The sequence below is a fragment of the Lytechinus pictus genome, chromosome 12 (assembly GCF_037042905.1).
Source record: "Lytechinus pictus isolate F3 Inbred chromosome 12, Lp3.0, whole genome shotgun sequence".
Classification (NCBI taxonomy): Eukaryota; Metazoa; Echinodermata; class Echinoidea; order Temnopleuroida; family Toxopneustidae; genus Lytechinus; species Lytechinus pictus.
Window position 1 is genome coordinate 17,664,216 of NC_087256.1, and position 23,305 is coordinate 17,687,520.

At 36.5% G+C, this 23,305-nt stretch overlaps 1 protein-coding gene across 4 annotated transcripts in view; it reads right to left on the minus strand.

Moving 5' to 3' along the window:
- Positions 1-257: 257 nt before the first annotated feature.
- Positions 258-23,305, minus strand: part of LOC129273622 (mucin-5AC-like) — a 38,442-nt gene continuing 15,394 nt past the window's right edge. Inside the window, exons 1-10 of one of the 4 annotated variants that reach the window (XR_010295336.1) lie at positions 19,590-20,994; positions 10,310-10,521; positions 9,581-9,718; positions 8,293-8,437; positions 6,611-7,625; positions 5,441-5,646; positions 4,540-4,796; positions 3,721-3,804; positions 2,064-3,431; positions 768-1,991 (exon numbers count right to left, since the gene is read on the minus strand). Coding sequence is in view for 2 of the 4 variants with exons in the window: in XM_054910687.2 (XP_054766662.2) it covers positions 3,337-3,431; positions 3,721-3,804; positions 4,540-4,796; positions 5,441-5,646; positions 6,611-7,625; positions 8,293-8,437; positions 9,581-9,718; positions 10,310-10,521; positions 19,590-19,675 (2,238 nt within the window). In the remaining 2 variants the exon portion in view is untranslated. Of the gene's footprint in view, positions 3,432-3,720; positions 3,805-4,539; positions 4,797-5,440; positions 5,647-6,610; positions 7,626-8,292; positions 8,438-9,580; positions 9,719-10,309; positions 10,522-19,589; positions 20,995-23,305 lie in introns of those variants that run through there. The other 3 variants (XM_054910687.2, XR_010295337.1, XM_064107913.1) reach the window with 3 other exon arrangements.

Genomic DNA, 23,305 nt, shown 5'->3' on the forward strand with positions numbered 1-23,305 from the left:
GGCTGGAGGTAATTCAATATCGGATAGGAGAAAGATTGGATAAAATAAATTCACTAGTAGGACCACAAGTTATGATAATCTTTAATTCATAGTAATGTTTGAATATGTAACAGTGAATGAATTGGTGTTGGAAGAATGTACTTTATATCAGTCCTTATAAACATGTGATCCTTAGGTTAAAAATATAATTCAGTTTGATACAATCAATCAGTTTGAAAGCCATTATAAGACTAATTAAATAAACAAATGAAATATCATTTCGAATGTTTCATAAAATTCATTTAATTTTGCCACAAATATGAACACTGAATGATCTGAATCTCCAAAGAAATATAATACCTACATCTAATATATAACACAATACGCATGTATAAACATAAACCATGTTGACGTATAAGTATCGGAATGTGATGTCGTTTCGAGACAAGTTCCCAACTCCCCTCCCCCCCCCCCAAAAAAAAAATAATGATAAATGAAAAATAAGTAACGTCACTCAAGCCGGAAATGCTGATTTAACAGTGTTACCTTACACTGGTTACACTACTGATAAAGTTATAAGGCTTTTCTCTCTTTCATCACTGGCATATCAAGTCAAATATTTTGATGGGCACATCATGGCATACGGAGGAATCTCTGAATAGTCGCGAGCAAAGCAAGCGGGCAGAAAATTGATCATTTTAATCAAAATTCTAATTTTTTTACAGATTTTTTAAAAATGATATCCAGAAAACCATTTACTTTTTTATCATTTACCTGTCGTTTTTTTTGACGGGTGAAACATTCTTTTTTTTTTAGGGGGCAAGTGCCTCCCCCATCTGTACGCCAGTGCCTTTCACCATTACAAAACTGCTGTTCTAATAACTTAATAAAAACATTGTTTGCAGGAAAATAGATATATACAATTTGAAGATGGCACCGAAGAATTGAAATTGCAGGAGAGTACTTAAATAATTATAATTCTTTGGATAAATTTTCAATTTAATTACAAGATGTAGAATCGTGTATTTATAATAATAAACAAAATATTGAGAGGAGTATGAATAAGTTTAAAAACATACACAAATTTGACCTCCTAAAATGCAGCTAAAGCAAAAAAATTAATTAGACACCCACAATCAGTTGTAAATGCAATGGCAAGATAAATTATTCTGCTTAATCATACCAATTATCATAAATAAAAAAAATACAAGAATAATAATAATTAGTATTTATAATGCTTACTTTCTGATGAATCATTACTCAAGGTGTTACATATAAAATAAACAAAATCATTGGACATAGTCATAATCATAAACATAATTTTTAAAATATCCAATTTGCAATTGGTTTCATTAATTTCAGTTCTAAAGGACGGAAGAATAAACATTTCGACTTGATAACACAAAGGAATGATAAGAAATAGTCATGAATATTATAATATAACTCACACACAGCAAAAAACTGTGTCGCTGAATTGGTGTACATCGAGGACTACACCAGTCGTATCACCCCGACTGACTTTTTTAGTGTCAGTTCAACACCTATATGGGTGTTATTGTAACACTTTTTGTAGTTGCTTTGACACTCTTAGGTGTTGTATTCAAACTCTAGTCTAGGGTGCAATTTTAACACCTCAGGGTGAGGTCCTCTAGGGACACTAACTGGTGTCAGTTTTAACACCCAGATGGGTGTTTCATAAAGTTATGCACGACTGGTGACCTTTCTTGTGCCACACCAGGGGCAGATCCAGGATGTTTAACCCCAAACAGGTTTTTAACAAAAAATTAAGGAGATTTAATTCGTCCCAGAAAAAAATTTGACAAGCAAAAAAAAAAGAAAAGAAAAAAAGGTCTTCACTTTCAAAAGGGGGGTCACACTTCTGCGTCAACAGCATTTTTACATTACAAATTTTAATTTAGCTTCTCAAAGGGGGGGAGGGCACAGGCCGGCTGTGCCCCCCCCCCCCCCCCCCCTGGACCCGCCAGTGTGCCACACTATCCCTATGTAGCTCACTTACCACCTAAGATCATGTTCCAGTCGTGCGTAAAGTTGTGCGTAACTTTACAAACAGCTTTTTGAAACACATGAAACACACACCTGGTGGGTGTTTCATAAGTTGTTCGTAAGTTAAGAGCGACTTTAAGAAGGACTGGTATCCTTTCTTGTGATAAATGGCATTCATTGGCGATGGTTTAGCGCGTAAGAAAGGATCACCCGTCGTTCTTAAAGTCACTCTAAACAGCTTTATGAAACGGCTCCAGTTTTTACAGTGTAAATCATTTCATTCGATTGTCAAAATAACGCAGCTATGATTTTATCAGTGGCTGTAACCACCAGAAATGAAAGGAGTTTTCTTCCACTTCTATTTTTCAACTGAAAAGAATCGGCACCGATATATGCCTAATTATGTCGTTAACGATGTCACAGTACGTTTCGATGTCTGAATTAAACTGGCTTAACCAGTGTTTTATCAGAACATGGTTGACAAAAAAAACTGAAAACAAAAATAACATTCTACCTCGGCTATCTTTAAATCAAACTAATTGTACTAATGCCCATTTTGTTTCTGGATAAACCCTGCTTGACAATATTTAAAAGATTAATGATTGAGTAGGGATTTTTGTTAAATGTTTAAAAAAAATTTAAAGACTTTAATTTAATCATTTTCAATAGAGAGAAGTAAAGTAACCAAAATTAATTCGCGTGACTAAATCAAACCAGAAATTGGTTTCCAAAAGATTTAGCTTTCTTATACACACTTATTCAATGATTCGCCATCTTGCACGACGGCCTTTGTCATTTGTGAAATATACGATTGTAGATTTTCCAGAAAATTGGAAGAAGTCAAATATACCTGAGTTGAATATCGATAAGAAAATGTATACGCTCTAAAAATGTTGTCGAAGATTGCATAAAATCTATCAATATCATACAAACGTTTTAGATAATGCAATTCAACTATAGAATTTCAAACGCAATTGCATATTTTGGAGTATTTACCTAAAAAGATTCACAATCGGGAAATGAAAGTGGAGATAAACTTGAAGGAGTGATAGCAACTTCTTAAATTTTTGAATACCTGATAGATTATTGAAAATTGTATTTGTTCTCATTTTCTTAGATAACATATAGGCAACAATCGTATTAAACGACTCACGAAATCAGATTATTCATGTCGGAACAGATGTATGAAAATAACTAGATTTCCTAATAATTGTCATTGTTTATTAAAAGATTGAAGAAATAAATAATATCATAATGACTTCAATACTGACCCCACCCCCACCGGCGCACTCTTTCCCTTCCAATAAATCAGAGTTCTGATGAGAGTATGAGTTCGCTGATTTATTTAGTTCTTTATTCGTCGTCATCACTTAGGTCTAAAGACGAAACGTCACTGAAGTCATCGTCGCCACCATCGTCATTCTCGTCAGATACTTCACTGATTGCGTCTGAGAAAAAGATAAAAGAAATCATATAATTCGATGTTACTAGGTCTGTCTCCGTTATGATATGTATTACTGAAATATGGATGATTAGTTTTAACAGTTAATGAGGATGTGTTTGTAGTTTCTATATTTTACCGTTGACTTTCTTTGTTTTATTTCAGTGATGATATTCGTCACTTGGCTTTTTCAAGCTTTTTCTGAGTTGTGAAGTCGAAAATGGAAAATGAAGGTGTGTAAATTAAATATAAATAATTAATTCTTAAGTATGAATAATTATAAGTATAAAACTTACCCATATCCTGAGTTGCTTGTAAAAGTCGTTTCGCTGATCCGATAACGTTTCTCACTTTCACTATTTTCTTTGTTCTTATCTGGCCTGCGAAAAACAAAGATGAGACATAACAAAATATGACGGTTAATAATTTTCAAAATAAGAATTTAACACTAAATATATTTACCACTGACCCAACCACTTGATGTTGGTGCATCAGAGGCACTATTATATTCATTAACATTTTCTGTCCGACAAGCATCAGATCTGACAACTTTCCTTGATTCTTATTGGCTGACAAGCACTTCTACTATGGTAACTGTCGGATAATTAACATGACTTCTGGATAAAGCATCCGACAATTCCTTTCATGAAACGCTACCCTGATGCCGAAATAACCAAATATTGATCGTTGTACTTTTTTTCAAGTATATTCAGAGTTTGGTTAATTATATGCTTTTAGATCATTATATGTGGTAAATATATGTTAAAAGCACATCAAGGTTTATACGTAGCCCATTTGTATCACAATGGATGACAACAATCGGACAAGGCAATATCCGGGCATTAACCGAGTGTATAGTGTAAACCAAGTTGACCCAATGGGTTGGGCCCATGTTGTATAAAACTATCAGAGAATTAGACAAAATTACTGCCAGGGCGTGTGGATTGACATTGAAAGTGGAGGGGGGGGGGCTGACGATGCAATAGCTTACAATAATTTCCCCCCGTTTTTATACACAATATTTCACGAGTGGTCCCGCCCCCGGTCCCGGTCCACAGCTCCTGAACTGCTTTGTAGACCAAGTTAATATAAACCAGTTTTCCCGCGTATGTTACCTTGTCCTCCTTTCTCGGAAGAATCATCCCTTGACTGGTGGAGCTCCACAATATCTTTCCCTTCTACGAGAGCCCCTTTGGTGGAGCGAAGCATCGACTCCTCTAAACCTGCTCCAATGTTCGGTTTCAGGATGCGCTCAAATCGCCGGATGTTCTGCACCCACCGGGCGAAGCGGGAAAACTTCTTGTCGGATTTCAGGTTGGATTTGGACTTGGGTTTCGTCAGCTTTGGAATCTCTTTCAAGGTCTTGTCGTATCTGTGTTTAATAAGAATGATTATGATAATATGTATGATTCATTATGCGCCAAATCCACTCTGCTGGGTATTTAATGAAGACACAATGAAAGAAGAAGAGAGAGAATCAAATGAATCAATGACAATTAAGAAAAGGCAGCCTTGAATAATTAAGCGCATCCTAAAGTAACGTTAAATGTGTAAACATAAGTGCATTCTCGGAAAGTCAGATTGGTTTATTCATTTCCCGCCAAAATGACCCTAGGATACGAGTACGTCTAGCGGCACACCCTTTCAAAACCAAATATGAGTATTCCTTCAACTACGCTATCAGGCCTTCAAAAGAAGACGATTGCATACCCTTTCCAGTGTCCATGCATAAAAATCACAATTACGTTTTTTTTTTCTTTCAGAGAAAGACTTCCTTTAACATAAAAAAATCAGAATACAAATATTTTTAGAAGACATGATTGCAGGTGTTGCAGAAGTTGTATCTCTGTTATATCATTAAAAGAGAGTTAAGCAGCTTTTTTTCTGATAAAGAATTTAAAAACTACCAATCAATAAACCCTTTGACACAATTTTCGATAAAGTCATTCTCTGAAGAAACAAGATAAAATTAAAAAAACGGGAATTAACAAAAAGAAAGACAGCTCAAAGGCCTACCTATCTTCGTAGATGTTATCTGGTAACCCATATTGCGAGCTCTGTCTGTTCAGGCGATCTTCTTCGACGCTTCGCCAGGAGACGTATTGGCGGGAAAATCTCTTCACTTGTTCCTCGTCAAATTTATCTCGTATTCGTTTCAACGTCTGGTATTGTCTCACAACACTCTCGTGCTTCTTCTTCTTTGTATCTATATATTCTCGATTCTAAATGAGGGTAAAAAACAATGCAAAAAATAAATTTTTAGCCGCAAAAACACTTACAAAAAGGAGAACTTAATCATCTCGCTTTTGAAAATAGAGATGTAGACAGATTGGTCTTTGAATTCATAAAGCCCATCCAACACTACACGATCTATTCGCGATCCGAATTTACCCCCCCCCCCAAAAAAAAAAATAATAATAATAATAATATATATATATATGTCATAGCATTTGATATGAACAACCATCCTTTAAAATAATATCGTTCAAAATTCCAAAGAGTGATGAAATCATTACGGCCCGAATTCACAAAGGTGGTTTCGTATGAAACCACCTTTGTGAATCGCAAAATCAGTAAAACACACGGTTGAAACCATGGTTTCTGCAAAAACCACCTTTGTGAATCGCAAAATCAGTAAAACCCACGGTTGAAACCATGGTTTCTGCAAAAACCACCTTTGTGAATTCGGGCCTACAAGTTTAAATATTACTCGACTGTGAGCCTAATACCTGTAGGAATAAATTGATTTCAATTCCAAATCGTAGCAACGTAATATTATTCTTGCTTATCGACTACAATTTGGACTTTACTCCGATTATTCCGAAATAAAAATATGATATTTCACTTTTTTTCAACTTTCATACATAATGCAAAATTCGATCTGTTAAAAAAAACATTGAGTTTTAGTCGAAATGCAGCGGGCGGCGTGCTTAAAGGCTTCCAAACATCCCGTCATTGTTACAGTTCCCTTGAATTATACTGTTTGAATCGTGTAAAACGTAGAACTATATTGAAAAGTCTGAAAATTAGATGAACTGGGTCAATGGGAAAAACTTGATAAGTTTTTTTTTTTAGTATCCATTTTAAAAGTTATCAAGAACACAATTTTGGAAAGGGAACGGAAATGTTGTTGTCAAACGACCCTGGTCCGTCCCATATTCAGTGAAATGAAATATGTTAACTTACTTTTTCATCATCAACCTTCAGTTGAGCATTTTCGACCTTCTTCAGGAATGCGGTCTGTCGTTGAATCTTATAATGTTGGTTGTTATACACCGAGTTGTAAAACTTCTGCCTGGCTAACGTCTTCTTCGTAATGATGACCGGACGTCGGCGTAGAGGTTTCGTCGAATTTTCACTGCTGGTCGTCGATATCGCCGACGTCGTCGAGCCACTGACGTTGCTTTTCAGCGTTGCCGTCGATGCGTCTGTCCGTTTGGTGCGCGATGTCTCGACACTGACTTCGCTCTGTTTTCCTTCCTCGTCGTTCGTCACGAATTCGCCGCTGGATGTGAAGAAACCGGTTTTCGTATGACGTCGCTGCAACAATGGCTTCGAACGAAACTGATTGGACCTCGATCGCGGATTCACTCTGCTACTGACATGACTGAAGCCAGTCCCAATCCTGCTATGCGTCGCTCTCGACGGCGGGGCCTTCGACGGACTATTGACGTCCGCAACTCTTTGATTCGTGAGATTTGTTTGAGGTCGCTCTTTTGGGTGCGATCTGTCCATGACAGTCTCGTTTTTTATCGTTCTTGTTTTACCCTCGTCAGTAGATTTATGCGTGGTTTTACTTTGGCGGGCTTTCGCTACAGATGTATGGCTAAGAGTTGTCTTCTTATCAGTCTTGGTTCTCTCTAATGTTTTCTTTGGAAGGTCATTTAAAATCTGTTCACTTTTGTCAGAAATATTTACAATATAATCATCCTTAGTTCTATTCGTCATTTGATGGTCTCCCGTCCCTTCATCCGGGATATCTTTGGTTTTGCTCAAAACCTTTTCATCTTTATGTTCAGTCTTTTTCTCGCTTGGATTTGAAGCCTTTAACCGTACACTGGGTCCATCCTTTGGCACGGAAATAACATTGTCTTTCTTTTCAAGGTGAGGTTTACTATCAGTTGGAAGCTTTTTGGGGTGTGTCTTCTCTTTACCAACTTTCGACAACACGTTGTTGTTTTCTTCCACACGGCCATTCAACCTGGTTTTATCAGAAGAACAAAAATCATTATCAGTCATAATAAACTAACACGACAATGAAGACGTTTATATAATAACTAAATTTAAATTTTTGAGAGAAGCTTTGCCATGATGATATACAGTGATCAACGATAGAAAAAATAAGTTCCTATAGCAAAACGATGACGTTATAAGTTTTGGATAAAAAGAAATGCAAAAATGCATATTTCTCTTCCCATATACAGAGATAATTTAAAAGAAACAAAGAAATGCTCGGTTGTTGTTTCAAGATTTTGTTTATTCTTGCTTTTGCTTGTTTATCGATCTGCTTTCCGAGTTTTCAACTTTCTGGCATAAAAAGCTATATACCTGAATTATTATTGTCAAACGTAAATGTATGTGTTCCACATTTTTATCAACTCTTGCTTAGGGCGATCTTTATCAATCTAATCATGTTTAAGTCCTTAACTTTATACTAGTAAGAGAATTGTCTAAATGTTGATTTCTGTATTTATCTATCTTAACCTAGATCTCCCTAATTTTCAACCGGCTGGTCTTTTCCATGCTTTCTAGGGTGTTTGATACTCACTTTTTTTTTTAAAGAATGTAGATAAATATGCATGTGAGTTTGCCTAAATTAATAAATTAAAATGAATTAATGTCGAAAGATTAGAACGGTTTGTTTATACCTATCTCCTTTTGAATGAACTGTCACGTCATCGGTTTTCTGTTCCTTAGGAGAAAACGGAGATGGTGTTTTATGGCCTGCATCTTTCGGCTTGCTGTGCTTTTGCGTTTGCGTAGGAGAGTCGGCAGATGAGTTGGACTCGGGAGCTAAAAATAAATTATCATAGTCAAAATGGACATCAGAAACCGATGGTACGGTTACACTAAAGAAAACGAATGTAAACCGACCAATGATGCGTCATTCGAAATAACGTAATAGCTTTGATCGGTCTGGAGACGGTTTCGTGGTGTGACTGTATATTATTACTTATAGACAAAAATGTTTGGAGAGGGATCGCCAAGTATGCTCAGACGATAATTGTGGCCGAATAATGTTCCTTTCCTTTCTTTTAAGTTTAGAAGGAGGGGGCACAGGGTGATTAATACTTGCTCATACATTATTATCTTTACTTCTTCATTGTCAATTAATGAGTATCATAATTTTCAAAAGATTAACAATAAAGATCATTTTGGTAATCTTCAGGGGGGGGGTAGTTCATGTTATAGTCGAGCGCAGTGATAATGGTATTAGTAAAATGAGCATTGTATATCCGACAAGGGTGCAAGATATAATTGAGGACTTCTATATTACATTAGAAGCCATTTTTAAATGGAAGCCATTTCATTCAATAATGTGCATATGAATGAATGATGGATGGATGGATGGATGGATGGATGGATGGATGGATGGATGGATGGATGGATGGATGGATGGATGGATGGATGGATGGATGGATGGATGGATGGATGGATGGATGGATGGATGGATGGATGGATGGATGGATGGATGGATGGATGGATGGATGGATGGATGGATGGATGGATGGATGGATGGATGGATGGATGGATGGATGGATGGATGGATGGATGGATGGATTGATTGATTGGATGAATAGACGAATGAATGAATGAGTGAATGAAGAAGGAGAAAGAAAGAAAAGAAAGAAAGCAAGAAAGAAAGAAAGAAAACAAAAAGAAGGGGAATGATAATGAGAAATGAAGATAGATGAGGACGAGAATAAGAAGGAGAGGGGGAGGCAAAATGAGGGAAGGAGGGAGAAAAGAAGAAGAGCTCGGGGAAGTGAAAAGACGAAGAACGCAAGGGAAATATAATAGAAAAATAATACGGGATGCGAACCCATCACAAGGAATTTTGGTTTCAAGCAGATGCATTAACGGAATATAGAATGGACTTGGGTCATTAATTATCTTGAATTATTTTTGGAATGAAAAAACAGCATGTCCAATTACCTCCTGCAACCAGCGTGTTAATTTTTGGAAGCCGGGATGGGGTGACGGTTTTCTTAGATGTTAAATCCGAGTTGTGTCTGTCGTGGTTGCTAGGGAGTGGTTTGGAAGAAGGGGCGGAGTTTGAAACCCGTTCCGGACCTATTAGTTGTGAAAAAAGGGTAAAAATATGTATGTAAGATAAATCTGCAAAAAGGAATATATTGGGTCGCAATTTCACACTTTGGTTAGTAATGAGCACTGCAAAAGTAATAATTTTGTTAAAATGAGTTTTCATTTCGTACAATAAAAAAAATCAAAGCTGACCGTTTTCGTCTAACACAATCATCATTCGCATCGTTTCTTTCCCCTTTTCTACTTTTCATAGGTATGATTTCGTATAGGCACAATAATAAACTTTGAACTGTTGAGGCAGCTTACATGCACAGTAAAAATTGTGATCCCTATATAACATAGTCAATGCACAATCCCTTTTTTCACTAGTGGGAATATTCCCTAAATCTATATACATGTAAGCTTTCCTTTTCTCTTTGCTCCAGGTCTATTTATTGGTGTAATACAAATATCACATATTTTACCCTACATGTATAACCTGTCGAATTACCATTCCCCCCCCCCCCCGTTATGTTTTTAATTCAAGCAGTATAATGTCGGGGTCAATATAAAATCAACAACATTTATGCTGAATCGTTATCTGTAGGATGAACAAAATTAAATCAAACTGAGGCCTACTTTCTGTCTTGCTTCTTCTTGAGATAGTCGGCACACTTCTCGAAGACCGTCTCGCCTCGGCGGCAACTGCTGCAGCAGCTTGCGTTCTCCGCCTATTAACGCGAGAGGGCTCCTTCCATGTTTCGTAGACTGCCGGAAGTTGGATGGATGACGAGTGGTGCGGACGTTTCTTTTCTGTCGGCTTCCATTTCACTTGCCCACCGCCTTGCAATCTGAGAGAAGGATTGAACAAAGAGATAGTTAATTAAATGAAAATGGAGCCAAGAGAAATGTATGTAGAAGGATGATTTGCAATGAAAAGGAATTTTGTTTTGAAATGGGATTTAGATCCGTCTGATTCTATTTGAATTTTAAAATGCGCCGCCCTCCCATATTGCACCTCTTTACTCCTGGTAATACAAGAAGTTCTTTTCACGTTCTGTAATATTTTTGCTCTGTTTTGGGTCGACTATGCAAAGCATGATCCGCGTGTCTCTCATTGCATTTATGATTTGCATTTTCTCATTTACGTCCTCGTTAATTATCAGCCTAATCATCCTGTGCTCCTAAGCTCTTACGCCTTTTTCCCTTACTATGAATTTGTAATATAGTTATCTATTAAATTTTACGGGCAGGCCATTTCATTCCTTGTACACTTTTGTATGGTGAATTAGGAATTAGAAAAAAAATATAGAAATTTCATTTCCAAAGATATTCCGCCCATTAGATAAAGCGAACTTTCCTTGATCCTCCCCCGCATATGCTAATTCTACTGCAATGCACCCCCTGGCATTACCTCCCGCCAAGCGTATTAAATACAATTTTTTTCCAAAAAAAATCACCAACTTTTATTACATAGCAAGCTTTCGTTTTATCATGGAACTTTAAGAGCTCCATGGTTTATTTAATGCGGATGATCTTTACATCAGTGATGGGAACAATATTATGGACTTATCAACTCAGATGTCCAAGATGACCATGACTACGCGTTAAGAAAAAAGGAGATCAAGTTTGCTCCCTACATGCAATACATAACTGGCAAGAGCTGTCTAGATGCAATGTCGCACCTTCAGTGATTATCGTGCAAAAATCCCCCTTTTTGTTTCTGATTGCGACTTTGCAAATTTTATGGTGCATAATTTTTGTGTCAAAAAAGTGTTACCTGAAGATATTACCACATCCTTAATGTGCCGAAAGAGCGTTCGGGTGCATTGAAGGGTGATAATTTGTCCCCAATAATTTAAGTAGCTTAATTAATGAGCCAAATATTTTGAAGGTCACAACATGGCAGATGGGGCATAATTTCTATTTCAAAAAATAAAAAAGTTGAGAGCGAAGCGAACGAGCAACGATTTCGACCTGTTAAATGAAAATCTAACTTTGTGATAGATTTTGGCATAATATTCGTAAAAATTACATTTTATTTTTTTTCACCCTTTTTTTTTTTGGGGGGGGAGGGGAGGATCGAGAAACTTTTGGAGTTCCAGTGCCTCCAGCCCCTCATCCACCGCCAGTGTATAAGTGTGAAGTGACTGCGAAATTTATTCTGTTGTAAATCATTCTATCTCCCCAATCCCGTCTTCTGTCCACTGCTCCCCCGTCAACACATCTTTAAACTGTTAGCTGAGCAAACATTACTTGGGATGCGCCAAAGAATATGATTAAACAAACGTGTAGCGGAGAACAATGCAAGGCAAACATTTACCCCCAAACTCTTCGGCAGCCATATTTGATCACGTGTGTACACATGGCTGGTTACCATAGAGAGGGGAAGCTTTTCTGCTTCACGAGGGCGGGCTGAGACCCGACAAAATTACTGACTTTTATGGTTTCTATTTAGCAACATGTGTGGTTGTTTTAAAACAGTGTATAGGGTACAGACATTTTTTAATTGGCATCGCCGCTTCGACTTTGCTTTCAGTCATATTATTCTAGTTACCATAGTAACCATACTTTTATATCATTCACGTCAATGACTGATATTTTTCACCATGGATATGATTGAGATTCTTATTCCTTCTCGGCCTAGTTTTCATTTCGCTTCATAAATCGAAAGACAAAAATAATAGGTCCTTTACATCTCATGTCTGAAATTCCATCGTCATTTCGGATCTTTTTTAAAGATCATTCTGTGCGGTTTTATTTTTTGACGAATAACTCGATTTAAGATCAATACCACGAATTGGACGTGGGAATTTGTACATTTTGATTAATATCTCCAGGCGTATGTAACCATGGTAACATAAAAGATACGATCAATTTCGCAATCAGGTGTTAATGACGGAGTGTAACTGTGATGCTGGAAATACCAATGAAACCCGACCCAAGACCGACTGATAATATGCCATTGGTAGTAACGTAAAAGCTTTTGTCGATCTGGGGCCGGTTTCACTGGTATGACTGTAGCATTAATCTAAGAAGACCCACAGACATAAAATAAAGTTATAATCAGTAAAATTTTCAATATTAATGCATCTCTTATAAGACCCGGGCCTCATTGCATAAGTTACTATTATAGTTACTTTGCCATCCAATGGTAACTACCATGGTAACAATACTCATCAGCCAATCAGAATCGAGCATTCCATGAAAGATACCATTGGACGGCAAAGTTACCATAATAGTAATTTTTATGCAACGGGGCCCTGTTCTTTTTAGCTAAATGTTCATGAACTTAAAAATGATGCAAAACCTGTTTTTTTCTTCAATTCTCTGAAACGCAATTTATACTACAAATGATTACCACGAGGTATGGCGCAAAAACAGAATTCTGGTGGAATTGATTTATCCTCACTGTACTCTATATAGAGATCATCGCTAAAATGCGTCTTTTTTAATTCGATTAGTAAATAGAGGGGGTTTTTCTCGACACTAATGGAATCCAAACATTTTATTTTCTATGTTCTTCTTGATTATTTCAACTCGCAATTAATAACCTCTTATTTCCATTTACCCTGCCCCACTTCTTTGTCTATAGAGAGAGAGAGAGAGAGAAGGGTCGCAACAGATCCCTACCACCGGAGTGCTTTATCTATATATTTGAGCAGGTCTAACATTCTGTGTATTCGATTTTCATTCATCGTAGAAGAAAGGGTTGAGGATTGTTCAGCAGACAGTTTAGAAAACCCTTTCAGATTTTTTTTGACAAATACATTGAGATATTCAAGCAAGTCGCTTGGAAGGTCGCCTATTTATTTATTTATTTATTTTGTTTTATTTATTTTATACTGCAGGGTAGGCCTGTTCAGTTCTTAAAACTGCTTTACAAAGGCGCCCTGCAGTTTAAAATACATGTCAAGATAACTATGAACAACAACAACAAACAACATCAAAAATACAAAATACAAAATATCTAACATCAGAAACAATTGACACCAAAATATAGAGTGGGAAGTGACAATTTAAACATACATAGCATTGTAAATCAAAGGAATATCATTTCGCCCTTTATCAATTCGTATGAAAGGCTTTGCATAATTTTTTAAAAACTAACAAGGAGGTACAAACTTGTAAATTTGAAGGAAGTGCATTAAATAATTTGGGTCCGACATATGCGAAAGATTTTCTTTTATGTTCAATTCTAGCTTTGGGAAGCTGAAGGGGGCATCGTAAAGAATACCGTGTCCTGTATTTCACGGGCCGTTTACATACTAAAGGTTTTAAATAATTTGGAACTAAATCATTCATTATTTTATATACAAGAACACAATACTGATATTTTATACGCTGATCTACTGATTGCCACTTCAGTGACTGCAACAAAGAAATTTGTGATGTATTATAATCTTTTTTCAAAAGCATTCTGGCATATTTATTTTGAAGTTTTTGTATCTTATCTAAATGTATTTTTGCACTGCTTCCCCAAGATGTAATACAGTAATCAATGTAAGGTAAAACCATAGAAAAGTACAGCTTCTTCATAATATCAAAGGACAGTAAGTGCTTAATCCGCCTTACACAACCTATTGCCCGAGATATTTTACAAACGATATTAGTAATATGTTCGCACCAAGTCAAGCCCGGATCGAGCATGACACCTAAGTATTTAATCTTTTTTACATTTTCTAATTGTATGTTCCTGAATTTCACTGACAAATGAGCACCCCTCAACTTTTTCTTTTGACCAAATACCATGGCTTTTGTTTTTTGCGGGTGTAAATGCATATTATTTAAGTCTAGCCATTTACTTATTGAATCAAAATCATCTTGCAAATACTTTTGTACCTCCTTAATTGATTCACCGTGATTAAAAATGGCGGTATCATCAGCATAAAGAGACATTTTAGAATGTACATGCAATTTCAAATTACACATGTCATTAATAAAAATACAAAATATCAATGGACCCAGTATAGATCCTTGTGGGACACCTGATTTTATCTTCAAAAATTCACTGCGACAATTGTTAATCATTACAAATTGCCTTCTGTCTGTTAAATACGATTCCATCCAGTTGTATTCATTGCCAGTAATACCATAGTACTTAAGTTTTGCAAGTATAAAATTGTGAGGAATAACATCAAAAGCTTTGCGTAAGTCCAAGAAAATACCACCAGTAACATGTTTTCGGTCCATTTTATCATACAAAAATATACAATGGCAGTAGTCTGTTTCTTTCTAGCCATGAAGTTGGATTGAAGCACGGGATCATAATTCTGATATTATGAAAATGTTTTGGCATATTTTTTGTAACAAAGGGTGATATGAGTTATAAATGTATATTTCAATAGAATTTTGTACCTATTCCTATTTTTCCCAAGATTTTGCTAAAGTGTTGCGTAATAGGGCTTAAAAATTTGTCACATTTACTGCTTTCTAATTTCAGTAACCATGGTAACAGACCGACATCATCGTAAATCGTAGCTTAGCCGGTATCATCATGACCATAAACCATTGAAAATGCAAGCCTCAATCAATGACTGCCGATTTAGACTTTGATTATCTGACAACTTTCATTGGCTTTGATAGGCCGAAAAATGCAGGTGTCTGAACGTTGCCAAGGCAACTGTCGGATAATGACAACTCCTCAATGCTGGTAACTTTGATGAAATGGTCCCCAGGGGGAGTTGCCAACAACTCGGCACCAATAAGTTGTCAGCATCCATCGTCAGGCACGTTTTTCGGGTTTAGATCAGTCTTTGTTAAAAGTATTAATGAAATTTGACTATGATAAAATAATCGCTATATTTTGAAAGGGAGCTCACAAATTCAGTCTTACCACCCGCGTTCTATATCATTGTCTGTATTCTGTCATGTTCATAAAGAAAATGAAAGATAAATAAGATGCCTGTGGTTATGAATGGCTTCTCAAACTTTATGCACGAATAGGGTTCCATAGAATGATGTATTTATAATACCATACTCGACCCTGCAGTTATGATTGTATACAGTCACACCAACGAAATCAACTCCAAACTGAACGATGGTATGTCATTGAAAACAACGGTGTAATTTCGATCGATCAGGAGTTGGACCCGCTGGTGTTACCGTCATCATGGAGTATTTGACAATGGACTCACTAAAGGAGTGCTGGAACGAGGACATGCTTTCAGAATTTCTATATCAATAACTCCAGAGTATTTTGTTGAGACCCGGTGTCTATGGCAACACCATAATCAGCCAGAATGAAAAGGAAAACAAATCTTCTGAAAAAATGATAAAATAGAGGTTGATATTCTTTCATTGTTTTATAATAAAGGCATGCTTGAAATGGTCGCCACTATATCCATACCTGCAACTTACACCAAAATAGTTTAATAAGACTTAATTATGGGTCCGCCAGGAGGAATTCGTATCGTACACTATATTTTATTCACGCATGACTTAATTACACTCAAATATGACTTGACATATGAAACAAAAATGACTTTACAAAAGTTGCACCAGCTTCCCCCTTTAATCTTGTCATTTTCATCTATTTTAAAGAGAGGAATTGCCTTATCCTGACAACAGACAAGTGAGGAAAAGTTGGGATTACGGAGTACAACATTGGATGATTTCAAGTTTGATGTTGGTTAGGGTGTTTGATGTTGGATGAACAGTTCATATAGCACCACCAAATACCTAATGCGAGTTTACAGAAATGATCCATAATAGCCCAGTTTCAGGACCAACTACATTTTAAGATTGGTGCTATGCTGGTGCGAGCAAAAAAGAAAAGAAAAAAAAAGCACCCCATCAAGGCATCAACACCAAAACGTTAACACCGAACTTTACACCACTCATTGAACGTTTGTCATGCGTATACCCTCATCTGACGTAGCAGTATACCATTTGTATTGAGATAAGACGGGGTCCCATATAAAAGTAAAATAAAGAAATAAATACGAAATTCTTTCTCTCGATTCATTCATTAGACGTCAGCATCATATCTATGTGATGATGAAAGTCCTTAGACAAAAGTATAAGTTAATAAATATTTGATAAGCAAGACATATAAGAAAGGAAAGGAGTCCCGATCGGGGTGGGGGCGACACATTCTTCCAAAACAGTATAGTATCCGAAATCTATTCACTTTTATCGTTGTTTTCGGTAAAATTGTTCATGGTGCTTCCTTCCACTCAAGGAGAGTAAAAGTAGACATTTGATCACAAAGAGTTGTTTCTAAATATAACTCACCGCCTTGTGGCATTTTAACTCAATGATAAGTCCTTTTTAATGTAAGGCAGTTACAAACAAAAGGGCTCGTACTATTTACTTTCTATCGCTTTTTAGAATTCCTAAGGATTCTTGAGCGAGTTGGGAGTGGGACACCAGTATCAACAAGCTTTTGTCTACTCCTATGTAAAATTTGGATTCGTATGGGGCTTACATCCACTTTTAGATCAAAAATTCAAAAGGGGTGATAACGGCTAAGGGGCGCTTGACAGAATTCTCCCAAGGAAACTTTTATAGCTCCAAGCGTTGTGTTTTTGTCATCCAGACAGGCATAAAATACCATGTCTGCCTTTACGGTCCGGGACTCGAACCTCATATATGTGCATCAATTCGTAACTCCCCATGCACCTTGCAAAATTTCCAATTCATACATTTATTTCAGATTTGCAGAACATTATTCATTCATCTAAAACGTGATTGATATTTTAATGAGTGGGTGTCATTTATATCAAAACATAGATGGAGGTACCGTGGCCGAGTGGTCAAAGGTGCTTGATTGGAGAATCGGGGGTTCGATTCCCAGCACGGCATTTCTGCCCTTGAGCAAGGCATTTTATCAACATTGCTGTTTTATCGTATAAATAAATGAAAATGCGTTTTGCATTGTAAATAACAATGTGTAGACTTAAAAAAAAAACAGATGTTTAGAAGGCTCGCGGTTGGGAGATGCGAAACAATCTGACTAGAACTTTTCCCAGAGCTCGAGTCACACCAACGAAATCGACTGCAAACCGTCCGATGGAATGTCATTGGAAACAACGTAATAGATTGGTTCGGTCTGGAGTCGGTTTCGTTGGTGTGGCTGTGTCATAAGAGTTGGTAAAGGAACACGTCTTATCGTGTGTGTGTGTGTGTGTGTGTGTGTGCGTATTTGAGTTTTTTCAGACGTGTATCAATCAGATATGATTATTTACGTCTGGGACCGACCTTTAACGTCACCATCCAAAAGACGTGACCAGGGCTCGAACCTCGAACCTCTGCATCAATTTGTAGCTTCCCCACAGCTTGGATTACAGGCGCACGCCACAACGCCCAATCAAACAAACTCATGCCGATTTGAACAATAAAATCATTGATCGGATTCGTATTTCTCATTATCGATTTTTATCCGTAAGTCAAATTACAATTGGTGTTAGCGATCCAGGCACTGAAATGAAATACTCAAAGGTGCATGATGGTATCGATCTATATTCCACTACCATCAAATGAAGTGAAAAGGAACAAATAAACTATCAAAATATGTTTCATACAGATATAAAAGAAGAAGAAGACAAAGAAGAAGAAGGAGAAGGTGGAGGAGAAGAAGAAGAGGAGGAGAAGGAAGAGGAGGATGAGAAAGAAGAAGAAGAAGGCCTAATATATATAGCAGCTGCAGCAAAGTATAAAATAACGTTGTTGATGGGGGCCCTTGTAGTAAAGAAATACATATGGTAGTAGTAGTGGTAGTAATATTAGTAGTAGCAGCAGCAGCAGCAGCAGAAGCAGTAGCAGTAGCAGTAGTAGCAATAGTATAAGAGTAGTAGTATACATGTAGTAGTAGTAGTAGTAGTAGTAGTAGTAGTAGTAGTAGTAGTAGTAGTAGTAGTAGTAGTAGTAGTAGTAGTAGTAGCAGTAGCAGTAGTAGTAGTAGTAGTAGTAGTAGCAGTAGCAATAGTATAAGAGTAGTAGTATAGATGTAGTAGTAGTAGTAGTAGTAGTATTAGTAGTAGTAGTAGTAGTAGTAGAAGTAGTAGTAGTAGTAGTAGTAGTAGTAGTAGTAGCAGTAGTAGTAGTAGTAGTGGTAGTAGTGGTGGTGGTAGTAGTAGTAGTAGTAGTAGTAGTAGTAGTAGTAGTAGTAGTAGTAGTAGTAGTATAGTAGTGGTAGTAGTAGTAGCAGTAGTAGTAGTAGTAGTAGTAGTAGTAGTAGTAGTAGTAGTAGTAGTAGTAGTAGTAGTAGTAGTAGTAGTAGTAGAAGTAGTAGTAGTGGTAGAAGTAGTATAGTAGTAGCATCAGTAATAGCATTTATAACAGTATACTATCACCGTATTTTATGGGAAATTTGTAATTTGTCCATCCCAATATTAAGGTAAAAATAACTTTAAATTTACAAAAGACCCTAATGGACGGTGAAGGTATCGTTAAAAAATATATATAAATATGTATTAGGAACTTACGAACAATGGGAAGTCATTGAAAAAGTTGCCAGGAATATATCATATAAAAACTATGTTAAATATCTTGCAACATGCGGCAAGACTTTCTTTGCTTCTACCGTATAAGGTTTAGATCTAAACTTTCAGACGGGTTACTTTCATTTTGGTTTTACTTTTAACTTGGCGCTGTTATGATTGTGACATGCACCAGTGTAATCCAAGTGCTGAGTTATTGGCAAACTACAAAAAAATGAGAGGTTCGAGGTTCGGCTTCTCCGGATTGAGACTTTAAAGGTGGGCCGTAAATAATAATTTCTGATTAATACACGTATGTAAAAACTCAGATACACATCCAAATTTACGATATTTTCACCATGTTGACCAAAAAATGGGCTTACTGTTTAGGTGTGAATAACCGCGATCAGTTTCATGGGTTCTCCATATAATATTCGGTATTATAACCTATAGCTATAAGCAGCAATAGCAATCATATTTTGACAATTGTATATTACCTTGGAAGATGCATAATCTTTATATTCCCTGGAGTGTTTTTGGAGACGCGTTCCTCCCTGCTCGAGTATTCGTCGTCTGCAACCATTCGGTTGATAGTTTTTACTAACCCATGGAAACTTGATTTTCCTCGCGTGAAATATCCTTATACTATATATGCCACTTGACGGTGAAATATTCCACACTAGTAATCAAACTCCGAAGGTAGCTTTATTATATTAACTCATTTTACGAGTATTCTTCCAACCATTGCGAATTCAGCTTCTGACTGACTGTTCGTTCAAATAGAATATCCACTCAAAAGCTTGAAAGAAAAGAACCTTTCCCTCGTCATGCTCGTAAAGAAAAGAGTTCGTGCGGTCTTCCGCTCCCAGCGCTGAATAAAATGCCGTGTATACCTAGCAACGGAGTATTACTAGAGCATCGCGGGAGAATTAAAGCTGGGTCGAAGAACTCGCCGAAATATCATACTTCTTTATGACTTTTATAATTAAAATATCAACTAACGCTGATGAAACTCGTCTATATTGAACGCTGCAGTATTTCACACTGTTAACATGCTGCGTTATGGAAACGCGTTGCCAAACATCTGCTTCGATCTCTAATCTTCTACGGCCTTATCATTAACAACTGTCCTAGGAACAATGAAGCGCCCCTAAGGACCCTATCAAAGTCCCTATTGAAGAATGAAGTTCACTGCATCCAAGCATTAAAGAAATCAATGACTTCCTCACTGAAAAACTCAAGCAGTAAATCATACAATAGTGATGCAAAATTGATTATCTGATAAGTCTTCAGGAGTCTTATAAAAGCAGACAATAAGGTTTTTGTCACGATGTAATTGTCTTACATTCCACAATGTAACCGTTACACAAGTAGAAACAATACGTCAATGTTGAAGCTGCTGATGCTGTTGTTGTTAGCTTCAAATTAGAAAATTTATTTTGTAAAATAAGTTATCCCTCTAACGATTTGCAAAGTTTCGTTATATTTTTGGAAAGATCCGTCAAAACTGCAAACCCAGCATTCACTCTAATCCAAATTACTTGTCTAAAATAAACCGATACGATGAGCACAAACGCCTTAAATCAAAATCAAATCTGAAAAGTTGCGAATTGACGCCACTGCCAACCAATAAAAAATCGGATAGCAAATTTATTAATCATCTGACGTTTGGACACGAGTTCCAATTATGAATTACACATGTCTCGAAGTAATTTATCGATGCTAGTAGTAATAATAAGTGTGGCCGTCTCTGAAAATCCAGCAGAAAAATACTTCTGAACTCAGTACAATTGACTTTGGTTATGTTTCCAAATAAGCACCTCGATCATCGTACATAAACTTGCAAACAGAATATATATCACGGGTGAAATAGCTATACTTATTGCAAAGTGCGAAATATCTACTTGGCTTTTTTCGGTGAGTAAACTTTGAAGAGAAAGGGGGTCGTGTGTACTCGAGCATTGGCTGTTTATGGTCTATGGCAACGCAAGGCTTTGTATTCACGTCCGGGTAAAAAAAAAAAACCAGAGAGAAAAGTATTCATATACTCTCCAAAATTATCTTGTTCAGTGATTTGCAGGTGGCCATTATGCCTTTTTAAAAATCTATTCTATACCTCCTTTCTTGTATGCATACTTATCTAGATTTGAATTCACAATTTACCAGGTTTCTTCCCACATTCTTTAACAAGGAACAACGTTAGCTAAATTATTTTTCGATAAAAAGTGTTTTTTAGACATCAGTTCCGGTTATTTTCCAATTTCATCGATTGAGTCATTTTGTGGTCCCTTCTTTTTTTTTTATACTTTTATGATCTTCCAAGTAGACATAACTCAAGCAAAACGAATGTGAAAATGCATTCTGTTTCTATTTATTATCGAGCTATACTATGCGATTTGCAATTTATGGTCAATATAAAAGAAAAAGTTGGGAGGGTTCTGGCAGCAACCATTCCATTTAATTGCCAAAAATGTTGGACAATATTTTTTGAAAGTTCAACAACCATGACAACTGTCCAATACTTCACGATCATCGGAATCAATATTTGGTTCATTTGGAAAGCCCTATATACTGGCCACCAAAGACATGCACTGCGCTTTCGACGCCGACATCCAATTCTATTCCCCTTTTTGGAGGAGCTCACTGACAAGTAAAACAGTTAGAAATTCAAATTTTGCTGTCACTATCAAATATATTATTGTCTCGAACAAATATCAGCCAGATCCAAGTTCCTTTTAGTTTGCTGGAGATTCGGAGTACCAGACAAGATTGTTATTTTTCTTAATTGTATGTGAGCACTTTTTTTTAGTTGCATGAATTACAATTAATGTCGTAAAATGATTGGTTGTTATGGTATTAATGGAGCTATGATTGATTGATCATTATGGGGACATTCAACATTTTACTAACGACAATGAAACAGGTGCAAATATATACTTTGGACCAACAATGCCTGTCTAAAAACATAACATAAAGGGAATGTGATTAATTTATTGTTAGAACTTTGAATCTTTGCTTGAAATTATATTCATGTCGGCTATTAGGCTCGAGGCGATGAATAGTCTCCCCCCTTCCCTCCCTTTCTTTCTTTCCTTCTTTCTTTCTTTCTTTTTCTTTCTTTCTTCCTTTCTCTCTTTTTCTATCTCTCTCAATTCCCTTTTCACCCTACACCTTGTGCTATTTAATCAAGTAATAATTAATCGTTTATACGCTCTCCACAAAACTCTTTAGGAGTTTGTAGAGTACCCTTAGTCATGTTAGTGTAAACTCAGTAATATTCGTAAATGACACAAGAACGAAAAAAAGCAGATAGTTACGGGCATGGTATCGCTTTTTATACATGCTGGTGACAGTTGAAACAAATATCGAAGCTACCAAAAGTCGCCACCAATATCTTGAGTAGTCGGCTGTGAAGGGCAATTAGATTCGAGTACTCGTAAAAATTCTTCGTGTGAACAGAATCCAAAGCTTCCGTCGCCTAGAAACGGCATATCGCTCTCTGCAATTATATTTAGCTGAATATTACCTACACGTGTATTTCAAATGCTTCTTAATCATGTTCATCTTAAACTACCTTTGAGATTCTTAGGAAATGTAGAGGATTTGGTTATATTTCGATATTATTTTTAAGAAAGATAAGAGCATTGTCTATGATACCTGAAGGGTCCCGTAATTGTGTTTTCTACACTCCCGTCTTCTCACTATTTGCTCTAGCTTCCTTTATCTTTCCTCTCTCCTCTTCTCATTCATTCTCTCTCCACTATCTCTATCTCTTTTCACCTCCACTGTCTGTCTTTATATCTTTCCATCTTTTTCCTTTTCAATCCTCACTTATTCTAAAAGATAAAATGTTAAATCAACAAAGGTTGGAAGAATGACAATCTTTTCCAAATGCTGGATTCAGCATAGAGCTGAATCCAACCTAGCTATTAAGTGTTGGGTCGAACTATTTAAAGTGGTAAATGATACATTTAGAAAAAGAAAAGTTTTTACTGCTTCTACCTTTCAAATGTTGATCTAATATTTCATTTTTTAGAGTGCCCCTTCCTCTCTCTCCTCGTTTCTTCCCCTTCACCCCCCCCCCCCCGCACAAGCCGCATGCAACCGTTCAGATTCCTTAAATCAGAGCTTATATATTTGGAGCACACAAATAAAATGGAAAGTAATATGTTTTATGTAATCAGATATGTTTGCTCATGTCTCGGATTATCCA